Genomic DNA, 11,790 nt, shown 5'->3' on the forward strand with positions numbered 1-11,790 from the left:
AAGCAAGCGCTGCCTCGTCTCGCCCGTGACGCGAGTTTGTTTGCGCGTGTTAGGATTAGAGGCTTCCTCGGTCATCCGCATCTGGCATCCATGACGTCACCCTCCGTCCTCGCGAGGCTTTCCGTCGTTGTGCCTCAGAAACAGACAACCATCTATGGAGTAAATCAGTCTCCGACAGACCTCTAGCTATGTCCTTTAAGACGCAGACGGTGACCACAACCAAGCCGGGAACTCCCCACCTCCGGCACTGTGTCGGTCCTTAGTTTTTGGAATCTGTACATACATTCCCCTCATCCATACGATCCCCGAGTGCGCTCGCGCTATTGCAGTGGCCGCTTCGCCTGAACACGCGTCGGGAACTTCGGGAGGACGTTCCATCACGATCACCTTCACGTCGACCAGTACATCACCACATACACCCTGATATAAACACGTTATCCGCGACACCGAATGGGTGCAGAGCCCGGTCGGCCAAGACGTCGAGTGCATCGGGCCACAAGTCGCGCCCGAGCACGACGCCGTCTGCGAAGCTGACGTACGGCTGCACCAGTACGGGGCGCCGACCATGGAAAGTAATGCAGAAAGCGCGTGCCCACAGAACGCAGCGCGCCCCTCCTGTCCTGACAAAGACGGAGAAAGTTCGCCTGAGTGGCTCCCGGGGACCGTGCTGCAGGAAGTCGTCCAGGTGCGGTCTGGTGTGATGGGCGACGCGGAACGGCCACCGTGCAGGCGCCAGTGCGGTCGCGACGCCGACGTTCATCGCCGATGGGCTGATCGCAAGGTGAATCCATACGCGGGCGCCGCGACCCGACGAAGTGCACGTCGCGGGGTTCTCGCAGACCCAGCGAGCCCATGCTGGCGATCTGATGTGTCAGTAGAAGCCGGAGATCGCAAGGGGCATGGTGTTTTCGGCACGAGCGGTGATCAAGAAGCATGCGTAGAAGGATAGATGAGGAGAACCGCGCCTGTTCTTCACTTCTTCGACGACTGGGGAAATGGTCACCGCTACCTCCAGGCGGCGTACGTACATGAGTGCGCGGAATGTGGTGACGGCGCCCTCAGTCAGGGCAGCTGCGGCGGGTTGGTTGTACGTGTACGCTGAACGAATGCGGGACTCGCCGAACAGAGCGGCCTCCATCAGCAGGGCCGGAAGACGTTGACTGGATAGAACGTGCCCGCCAAGGTCACGAGTGCACCTGGTATGTCAGCCGGGGCCGCTGCATTGTAGATACCTTATTGAGGGGGGCACCCCCGATACGAGCGGATGGGGAGGGACTGACGGCACCGTCGTGGTCGCAGGATGCGCCCGAGTGTTGACAGGGAAGCCACACCTCAAGGCCTCGCCCGCAAAGGCAGGCCAGCTGACGATGAACCGAGGCGGATTAGCGCTGCAGTATAGACTATCTGGGTTTAGATGAGATGACGGGAGCGAGAAGGCACCAGGTGACGGAGACACGGGGCCGAAGGGAGGCCTTCCTACAAGCGTCGGCGGCAGTGGCGGCGACCTGGCCAGAGTCACCCATGCAAGCGCACGTAACGGACGAGCGAGCGAGGAGCGCCAATGTGAACGGGGAGGGCCCCGAACGAAGTGACGAACACGCACCCAGCACGTGCAGTACGCGGTCCCGAATTCGGATGACGGTGTTTAGATGCCAGCACCTCGCCGCTGTTCCCTCTCAGCGCGCTCGCGGTTCTTCAATGCTCTCCGTCGAGGAGGACAATCGTTTTGACACGGGACGTGCCAAGCGCGCCCATCGCGAGTGATTAGGCGACGCACTGGAGCCTCGTGCCGTCGTTTGAGAAGTCGCCGTGACGGCGGACTCCGAAGAGCTTTCCTGTATAGTATCCACGACAGGGGTAACTATAAGACTCGCCGTTCGCATGAATGGGAAATGACTTTCTGGAACAGAATAAGACGCACCGCAGGCGCCCCGAAATCTACTTCCTAACTGCGTATTATGCCTCGTGTGGTAGGCCAGTTGGAGGTAGGTGAGGTGGGGTCTCGAGAACGTGTCCTGTGTAGAGCGTGGGATGGGAGAAGCCGAGCGCCCGCCTGGGGAATGGCGAGCCAATACTAGGCACGATCGCTGCCGCCATGCCTCACCAAAGTGCTGGGAGTAGGGGGGTGGATGCGCTTGGATGCGACGGAGGAGGAGGGAAAGATTGATGGGAAAAGAGACTCGCCGACGCGCGCCTCCCACATCCGGCATTTACGCTTAGTAAGCACGTGTTCGGCCGAGCCCAGTCCGAACGGCAGTGACCATCTTTGCGAGAGACATGAACGGGTGTGACATAGACAAAGCAAGTACATTATCCGAGAGCGGGGCGCTATCGAATCGTATATCAACTACACATACATATGGGTGTCGTGGAGGAGAAGGGGAACAGGATGTGCGAACGCGGGCGCGGAAGACGCAGACGGGAAATTTGACGTACCGTGTAGACGCAAACGCGGGGACAAGTCGCGAGAACTGGAGGGATACACAGCATGAGCCACAACGACGCGCACGAAGGAGGGCCGTTCCGTCGCGGCGCGTTACTAGTGTGTAGCCTTCTGTAGAAGTCGCTAGTGCGGGCTCTTTTTGAATTCACAGTCCGAGTTACTCACGCGGAGCCTTCTTGGAGCCTGACGCTCACCACAAGAATCTCGAAGGTAAATTTGACACCGCTGGTGGAAATACTGTTAGAGAATAGAGATACGAAGTCTCGAAATACTACAATCCAAGAAACAAAGCAAGATTCGACGTACTGGACGAAAATCTTGCCACCAGCTTCGAGTCGGGATAGCGTATTGTCAGTCCCGAGGGTGAAGGGCCAAGGCAAGGAGGCTGTGGTCTCAATGATGCGTGCAAGACCGAGTAGGTATGCGCTGAGCGTGGCAGAGTGTGCGATCGCCAACAGGACGGCTTGTGGGAGGGAACTCCGGCAACCCCAGCAGGATTTCGTCTGAACTACACCGATCGGGGATTCGGAGAGCTCACTCTGGCCAGCCACGAAAATCAAGCCTATGTGGCTGGTCTCCACAACAAGAACTGGGGGTAGATGCGTGGTGATAATGCTTGAGGTGGTCTCGAGACTCGAGAACGACCGGTTGGACTCGGTCGTCAAGCGAAGCTAAAAGCATCTGATGTGCCTGGGGCAGCGGGGCGCCGGCAGTGGGCAGCCGCGCGTCCCACTCCGCGCGCTCATAGAAGCCTGGCTCGGGAGACTGACCGCGTCCTCCTCCTCCCCTCCGCTATGGCTGGCGACGGCGCGGCCACCACCGCGTCGCTCGAGCAGTACCACGACACTCTCGACACTCTCGTCATCCGCACGACCCTGTTGTCGACGCTGTCCGGTACGCCCGCCGCCCCTGCGCCAACTGCAGCTTAGACTGACGGATCCTGTCAATCGCTGGCAGGCGTGGTAGTCGCAATGTCCGTCGTCTCCTTCGTGCTTCTCTGGTCCGTTCCTCTCCTCCTTTTCCCTCCTTCTCCCTCCAACATGCACGCAGGCGACGCGACCTCCGCCAACGCGCCGTCCAGGCACTGCTCGCCGCGACCACGATGCTCACAATCTCGACCGCGCTCTTCTTCGCGGTGTCGATCGTGGCCGCGTTCGCGACGGACGACATCATGTACCAACAAAGCGCAGGGCTCACCGCCAGCCCCGCTCGCGCCCGTCTTGTCTATGCCATGACCCTCACCGTCTTCAACACGCTGGGCTTCAACGTGAGCACCCGCCCGTCTTTCCCCCCGCCGACTATATGCGCTCATACTTCCCAGGCCGCGGTCGGCGACGCCGTCGTCATATGGCGCGCCGTGGCCCTCTGGGGGTACGCGCGCTGGGCCATCATCATCGCGGGGGTGCTCAACTTGGCGACTCTCGGTGCGTGCTTCTTTTCCTCTCGTCTTTGTTCCCGCGTGTTCAACCCTCCCCCAAGTGAGCGGATTTGTCGCTTTGGCATACGGCGCTTCCATCTACCGGGCGGCGAGCCGAGGCGCGGTTCCAGTCCCGTTCCATCTCCCCGAGTTCCTCGACATCAGAGCCGGGCTGGCCGGTGTCCTCTTCTCGCTGCTCACAAACGTCGTGGCCACCGCCCTCATTAGCGCAAAGACATGGTGAGGAACTCTGTCAGCTCGGTGCGCGTACGTCTCGTAACAAGTGCTCTGCAGGATCCACTGGCAGTCGGTTAGGCGGGGCTTGGCGAGACGGCGCGGGCTTCCACGCACGTTCCACCTCCTGCTGCTCCTCATCGAGACCGGGATCGCCTACTCGCTGTGTTGGGTGCGCGTCCAGCTCCTTCGCTCTCTCGTGCGCGCGTCGAACGCGCAGCCCCGCAGGTCTTCATCGCCGTCTTCTTCGGCGTGCACATCGCGCACGACGTCGGCACCCCGGGCCTGTTCGACGTCGCCGGCCGCGTCTTCATCCTCTCGTGCATCGTGCCGCTCATCGTGCGTTCCACCCGCCCGTGCTTCTCGTGTCGCACCGCACGCTCAGCTCCACGACGTTCGGTTCCGCACAGGCCGTCTACCCCATGGCGCTCATCGCCATCTTCGCTGCCAAGCAGTCGACGCTGCAGGAGGCGACGCGGTTCAGCACCGGGCCCATCAGCCTGCACACGCTCTCGCACGCGTCCCACGACGACGTCAGCGTCGATCGCGCCGATGACAAGATCGGGAATGAGAGCGAGGGGAGCATCGTCACACGGTAGTAACACGCACCCCGCGTCTCACTTCCCGCATCCCCCGGGTGCGTTCCACTCGGTCGTCCACGCGGACCTCTCTACTGACTTGCATCTCCAGGCCCGTCCTTCGAGCCTGCGAGGGCGCGCGCGTCGCGCGCTGCCATCGTCCTCGCCACCGCTCCGAGCCCGCACGCTCGATGGGGAACGCCGCTCCTGCGAGAACAGAGCGCCTCGTACTTGGGGCTTTTCCGGTCGAACTCTAAACGGAATCTACGGACCTATCCACCGACACGTAGCTGTAGCTGTAGGCAATGTCTTCACCTTGTATTTTACACTTTTTTTTCATTGATCTGCTCTATCTGGACGCGTGAGGCGGGACGCTCGCGTCTCAACCAGTGTGGCCGCGCCCGCGGTCTGCGCGCCGGGACTCCGCCCGCTGACGTCGAGTCTTGGACGTTCGGTACCATAAGCAGGGCCTCAGGCTCGGACGATATACTTGTCTGATGTCCGCGCTTCGCGGTTTCATGCGTGCTGACCCAAGCGCGGCGGTCTTGGGCACCGTCTGCTCCGTAGACCTGGTTTCTGACAGTCGGACACGAGCGAATCTGAGGCGGCGCTTGCACGTCAGTACCTGACGTCAGCTCAGAAACGGTGACGTGCGATAACGAGTCGGGTCACTGCGACGTCACGCGAATGTCACTGACACGTTTGGTGGTGGCAGGCGGTCGCTCTCTCTCTCTCGTGAGTCTGCATCCCTCGCATATGTATTTCGATGTTCATAGGGCCATCCAAACCGCCAGGCGTCCCACTGGCTTCAATTTTAGGCTCCTGCGCGTAATGCGTATGGCCGCAAGCCGCTGGCCAGATGCCCAGATTGTCTGCTGAGCCCTCCGTTGAATACGAAGACTCCACCTCATGGGTGAGTAGTTTTTTTCTGAATGCGCTGAATTCGCCGAGATGCGACTTCGTCTCGCCCCGCCTTCCTCTGGAAGCTTACTTACAAATACCAGGAGGCATCATCAAACTGTCCACGGCACCCTCTCGGGATCGCGAGTGATGAGATCGCTCCGGGTCTTGCTGAAGTCGGGTGCGGCTTACTGTCTGCTCTGGGTAATCAGACTCGCGCCAACCGCTCACCCCCGGATGCTGATGCTTCCATCATCTTTCTGACCCGCGCAGGTGTACGTCTGCGTGGGAGACACCATCCTTCTCACTCTCGCCAAGGGTGACCCGGCGTCCCTCTCCCCGACGCTGCACAGGTTCTACCTCGCTCACAACGTCTTCATCCAATCTTGTGTATGCCCGTTAGTGGTGCGTTCCTCGTCCTCTGATACGTCTCCCCCTGCGCTCAGGCCGTCGCCTCTGCGAACAGGCGATGTATCCCATCGGCCTCGTCGCCATCTTCGCGCGGGAGAAGCGTCCCGCGGAAGAGACGGCCGTGAGCAGCCCCATCGTCTTCCGGATACATTTCAGCACGGTGTCGAGCGTTCCGCTTTACCCACGTCGGCGCGCTGGGTGCTGAGTCCGAAGGACCAGCTGCCCGATCTGAACAGCGGGGAGACCCTTCACTCTCCGTCAGTCGCCTGAGTAAGAGGACTTCTATGCTACGGACTTTCGCGGACGCAGAGTACTATCCACTCCCCCGGACTCGACCTCACCGCATTGCCTCGGTTTCACGGACATCCTCCAGTTCTCGCGTGGGGAAGTATGACGTCACTCGTTTCGCGTCGGGTGTCAAGTACTCCAACGGCCCGTCGATAGGCGTAGTACCGAGAGACGAAACACACGGAAAAGGCTGCTAACGGCGCGAAGGGCGGTATGGTAGAAGAAGTTGTGTGCAAGACTGGCGTGATCTCCTCGGCTGACGCCTCGGCGGCTTGTCGCAGCGACAGTCACGCGGGGCCAGCTGGACTCCAATTAATGCGCCAACTCGCGATTACTACAGTGCACTATCGTAAGATCCAAATAGATTTAATGCCCATCACTCCTCGGCATACCGCCGAGACCCAGGTAAAGAGGTCAAAAGGCATTGTACTCCCTGACCGGGTTCTGACTGCCGTCCGTGCACGAGAGCGTGGCGATCTTCTCCGCTTTCGTTGAAGCAAAGACCATGGAACCCGTTCCCGTCGACTCGGCCCCGGACATGTCGCTCTTAAGCGTGACCCTGGTCAGCGCGGTAACGTGGTCCAAGACGGACCCCTTCAGTGCGAACACCGTGATCAGCCCGAACGGGTAGATCGCCTGGCGAGATGCGGGACACGGTCGTCAACGCGACGTCAATACCGCGCGGAGAAGATACGCACGATCAAGTACACGAGGCAGTTGTCGACGATCCAGCTGACGCCGCGTGCGTACGTGGCCGTCGTGTGGGAGGAGTCAACGCCGATCGTCAACGAGATGCCGTGGTAGACGACGACGAGGAACTGCAGTGAAGGCGATCCCACGTGAGCACCGGCACATGGTCCACACGGAGAACGACGCACCCAGACGAGGCAGTAGGCGATCCCCGACTCCACGAGCAGCATCAACGATCGGAGCGCCCGAAAGCCCCCGTACATCTCCGTCAAGCAGCTCCGCACGGTCTTCCAGTGACGCCTGGCGGACCGGTCAGCGCTGGGCGTGCGGTCAGCGGCCTTGGGTGCACGTACCACGCCTTTCTGGACACCGCCGCCATCGCGAGCAAGTTCACGGCGCGCGAGGCGAGGATGCAGACCATCCCTGCTGCGTCCCCGAGAAGGATAGGTACATCCGGCGCGTCAGACTCGGAAGAAGTTATCCGGCGTGCGGTTTCCACGGTTGAGACGACTCCCGCGACTGCATGACATACTTTAGCCCGCGTAAGGACGGAGACGAGGAGAGAGGTGCTCACCGAACGACACGGATAACAACGTACCACCCGCGGTGCACAGACGTCTGTCGAACGACCAGATCGTGAACGCGCGCCAGAGGACGATGCCGTCGTTGACGACAGACTGGACGGGCTTAAGAAACGGGCCGCAAGGACGGAGGAGGGCACGTACGTTGATGGCGAGCGTGGCCGTCATCGGCACATTAAAGCCTCTCTCCTCGCGCGCGAGCTGGGTTGGGTATGGGACGGACCCCACGTCGATGGTGCATTGCTGCAACGCAGAGACGACCGTCGCTAGGCGCATGGCCGCGCGCATCCTCAACGCGGCACAGACGAAGAATACTGTTGTTGACGCGTAGAGAACGGTTGCCGCGGCGAAAAGAAGCCGGGTTGAGCGGAGACTCAGGCCGCGGCGGCTAGGAACGCGTCTGGTGAGTACTCAGCGGCGACGTAGGTTCGAGCGTACGTACCAGAGTGCCCAAAACGTCATGAAAAACAGCGTCGTGCAGATGCCTGGGGGAAAGTCTTGTACATGGGTCGGGTCAGGAAGCACTGGAGAACTTACCGAACAGACCGGAAGACACGGTCGACCTCGGGAGGTATCCGTCATAAGCTCGTCCGATGCTTGCGAGGAGAGCGGGATTGCTGGGGTCGAGATTGAATGTGCAGGTCACCATGTCGAGCATGCGTCGCGGGGAGGGTCCTATGGGGTCTGCAGCGGTGCAAAGTGAGCGCGAAATGGAGGGAGAAGGCAGACCGTGCAGACCGAACCGCGGGGCTTAAGGGATCTATAAGTTATAACGTTTTCGCCGAAGCGAGACTGATAGAGTTATTTGCCGCTAGGCGATGCTGCGGTGCCTCTTGCGAGGGCCGCGACGCGATGCCGGCATGTCCTGCCACTTTGCGTGAGGGGACAGTGAACTCCGTTGTGTAGTACTACTAGACTTGGTCAGTCAACAACAGCGGTATTCGCCGGGCCTGTCGCCAAAGAGTACCTCTCACTGTAGACGAAAGGTGGGCGATGTTATGGGGGAGAACGCAGGCAGTGACATACCTCTGAGGAGCATCCGGAGGGCAACGTTAACGGCAACCACGCTCTGACCGCGACACCGCGACATCAATTGCGGAGATATTAGCGTAGGCGCCGGAAACGACGAGCCGCGGCCTGCCGGTGACGTCACGTTGGGCACGCGTCATTTGGCTGAGACCTCCGCACGGAGCGCTGTGAGACCTGTGGACCAAACTTCTACTTGGCTGCTAGCCGACACGACGCGATCGAAGGTCGCGTCTCCGGACGTCCGCTTGAGCGCGAGGCAACAGAGGGCTGCCACTCCGCTGCCCTCTTCCACCAAAGCCCTGGGAGTGGTAGGTGCGTGCGCTTTTGGTGCGCGTGGACGCGAAGTGGGGAAAAGAAAGAGGCTTGGGCCTCTGCGCGCTGACACGAGCTTTCCATATTCGGCGTCAATGCTTAGTAAGCACCGGTCCGGACGAGCGCCTGCCGCGTGTGTCTCGCTACACCCGCTGGCACCTCCCGCTCCCGCTCCCGGGCATCACGAACTTCTTTGTACGCGTACTCGCTCCACCGCGACGCGCGGTACTTCCACATGCTTCCGGAGGGCTTATTTTCCGAGCGCCGGTCCCCCCAGTGCTCAGGAGAAGACGAAGGAGCTAGCACGGAATGGGGTGTCTAGGCACGTTGAGGCGGCGTTCAACGTCCCGTTCTCGCGCAGGCCGACGAACTGCGTCGGGAAGGCGTCCGCGGTACAGGAGGTGCGCACGCTCATCTGCGCGGTCGTGTAGTGCTTCCGGGTGCGCGTCTCGCGTGCGAGTGCGAGATCGAGGACGTCTTGATCGTCAGGCGCCAGGAAGTGCGGGTTGTGTTGGAGCTGAGGCCTGAAGGACGAAGGGCGCGGAGTGAGATATGAGGAAGAGGGTGAGTATATGAGTACCCTGACACATATGGACTCGCGGGAGGTGATGGGCTACTTTTCTTCGTGTTTTCGTGCTCTTGTGCTCATATCGCCTTGCGCTCATGTGCGATCGGAAACAATAGCTCGGATTCTGGTACCAAGAGACACCGAGAACTGTCATGCAACGCATGCCAGCATGTCCCGGAACAGGCGTTCACACGCGCAGCAAAGATTTGATTGAGCATTCTGCATTGATGTTTGTTTGCCCTCCTCCCGTTGATATCCTCCTCATTGAACAGCCTCTCGACAGCATCTCCGTTCCATTCGCATCGCGGGTGACTCCATCTTTCTCGTCAGATCCGTAGTTCTCCGGTTTCGTATCAACGCAGCATACGGGGTTCGATTCACAAGCCTGCCCATCAGATCTCTCGTTCGACGCAGGGCGATAAAGGTCGATCCCCGTCCATGGGGAGCGCATCTTCACTCTCCTCCCCTTCGTCCCTTTTGTACGCACGAACCCTGTGGCGATGGCGCTACGTGCACGGGGCACGGAGCTGACGTTTTTGGCTTCGCCATGGGTGTCGACGCAGATCTACACGGTCATTCTTTCGGCGTTTTTCTTCGGTCAGTCCTTACGCTTCCTTGCCACCAATCATCGCCGATTTACTTGTGTCTCGCAGGAATTACGGTCGCTGTGACCGCAGCCACTTTGTTTTTCCTGTTGTTGGTGCTCCGTTCCTGGCTACATCCACTGCGAGAGCTGACCGACGTACGAACGATCTCTTCCAGACGTAATGGCCTGTCCCGCCGATCACCCAAGATTCAGCTCGTATCAGTACTGCTCCTCTTCGTCTCAACGCTGCTGTTCTTCCTCTTCACAACGGTGTACGACGTCAACCTGTACACATTCAACGCGGAGTTGGATATCGAGGCGCCGCTCTCCTCGATCCTCTAAGCTCAACAATTGCACTGGGGAGCACGTTCTCAGCGCGTGCAGTCCGGAGTCGCCACGGCGTGTCTGACGATCAGCGTGAGCCAATGGCTGCTGGAATGCTGCTCGATGATCAGCCTCAGTACTGACGACATCCCTTTAGATCTTCATCAGCGACGGCACCGTCTGGTGGAGAGCGTGCTGCGTGCTGTGGCCCGGAAACATCTGGGTTCGGTGCGTCTGTTTCCTGTCTCTCGCGTCAACGCTGGGTGCGTACGCAGCAGCGCGGCTTCCGCCTTGCGTATGATCACCGAGAACCTCTCGTGCAGGGTTGGGCCTGGTGGAGACGTACAAGTCTGCTCTTCCATTCCCGGACACGCAAGCGTACGATTACACTGCCCAACTATACGCTCGGGACCGCTTTGGGACCGCCGCGTTCACCGTGTCGTTGGCGAACAACGTGATCGCGACCGCGCTCATCGCGTTCAAAGCCTGGTAAGCGCTCGCGAAGGCCCGTGCCCAAGCTGACGCACTAACGACCGTCCTCCCAGGCGACACGCGCGCATGCTGAAGGCCGCGCTGGGGAGCGGCAGCAGGAAGTCGCGCGCGCTCAGGATCCTCTCACTGCTCATCGAATCCGGCGCGGTCTACTGCGCGTTGGGGGTACATCGCCGCGCGCGGGTTGGTACCGATTCTTCCTCTCTAACCTGGCGCGTCGCTCCCCGCAGCTCTTCATTTTCATCTCTGCTGTCAGCCGCTCCGCCGTCGCGGACGACACGAGCGTCCCGGTGGTCGGGTACACAACGATCACCAGCGTCCTGCTCAGGGGGTGCCTGGTCTACGTCATCGTTCGTGTTTCTGAACGTGTGCCTTCCGTGCGCACCGCTGAACCGTCTCTCCTCGCAGGGCCTGTACCCGATGCTGATCACCGTGATCGTCAGACACAAGCACTCGCAGCTCGCGAACTGCCACCCCGACAGGACCGGGGCCGGAGACTCGATAGTGTTCGCCTGGCCGGCGGCGGCGGACTCCAAGGCGAGCGCCGCGCACGCGGTGATATCGCTATCCCCTGTGGGGTTGGAAGCTTCCAGAGAAGAGGGACACTCGAAGTGTGGCTCTGCGGGGGAGCTCGTGCTTCCGAGGCCCTGCTCTACGTACGTCTCGGCGATGTCGGGGGAGAGGGTGCTCGACTTGCGAAGGCGACAGGACCAGTTTGATGCTTGATTTATATGCGCCTGATGACGTTCTGACTGGCGTTGCCGCCTTCTGTGGAGGACCTATCGGCCAGATCGCGTGACTTACAACGGCGACAAGTCCTCTCCGAGCCGTGTTGGGCCGCCCCGCTCATCTCTTCCACCCGTGTTGCTCTCGTCGTTGAACCTCACGAATGTCTCGAACACGCCTGTATGCCACTGCAGAAGCCTCGAGCATCAAG

At 60.4% G+C, this 11,790-nt stretch overlaps 3 protein-coding genes across 3 annotated transcripts; 2 read left to right on the plus strand and 1 right to left on the minus strand.

Annotated features, from left to right (window-relative positions):
• Nucleotides 1-3,237: 3,237 nt before the first annotated feature.
• On the plus strand, nt 3,238-4,693 carry BXZ73DRAFT_76356 (uncharacterized protein; the record flags this gene model as incomplete). Its single annotated transcript, XM_048022406.1, has 8 exons — nt 3,238-3,337; nt 3,401-3,443; nt 3,494-3,710; nt 3,765-3,867; nt 3,923-4,100; nt 4,155-4,266; nt 4,323-4,433; nt 4,505-4,693. 8 exons carry the CDS (start codon nt 3,238-3,240, stop codon nt 4,691-4,693), a joined length of 1,053 nt encoding a protein of 350 aa, XP_047879487.1.
• A 1,992-nt stretch (nt 4,694-6,685) lies between these two features.
• On the minus strand, nt 6,686-8,581 carry BXZ73DRAFT_99913 (uncharacterized protein; the record flags this gene model as incomplete). Its single annotated transcript, XM_048028164.1, has 9 exons — nt 6,686-6,907; nt 6,970-7,089; nt 7,150-7,261; nt 7,315-7,480; nt 7,536-7,638; nt 7,687-7,930; nt 7,985-8,027; nt 8,080-8,226; nt 8,569-8,581. 9 exons carry the CDS (start codon nt 8,579-8,581, stop codon nt 6,686-6,688), a joined length of 1,170 nt encoding a protein of 389 aa, XP_047879488.1.
• A 1,370-nt stretch (nt 8,582-9,951) lies between these two features.
• Nucleotides 9,952-11,579, plus strand: BXZ73DRAFT_99915 (uncharacterized protein; the record flags this gene model as incomplete). The annotated part of the gene is made up of 8 exons (XM_048028165.1): nt 9,952-10,048; nt 10,105-10,147; nt 10,214-10,316; nt 10,519-10,624; nt 10,685-10,850; nt 10,907-11,018; nt 11,084-11,203; nt 11,262-11,579. 8 exons carry the CDS (start codon nt 9,952-9,954, stop codon nt 11,577-11,579), a joined length of 1,065 nt encoding a protein of 354 aa, XP_047879489.1.
• Between the last annotated feature and the right edge of the window lie 211 nt (nt 11,580-11,790).

Source organism: Epithele typhae (genome assembly GCF_022376455.1).
Source record: "Epithele typhae strain CBS 203.58 chromosome Unknown BXZ73scaffold_14, whole genome shotgun sequence".
Taxonomy (NCBI): Eukaryota; Fungi; Basidiomycota; class Agaricomycetes; order Polyporales; family Epitheliaceae; genus Epithele; species Epithele typhae.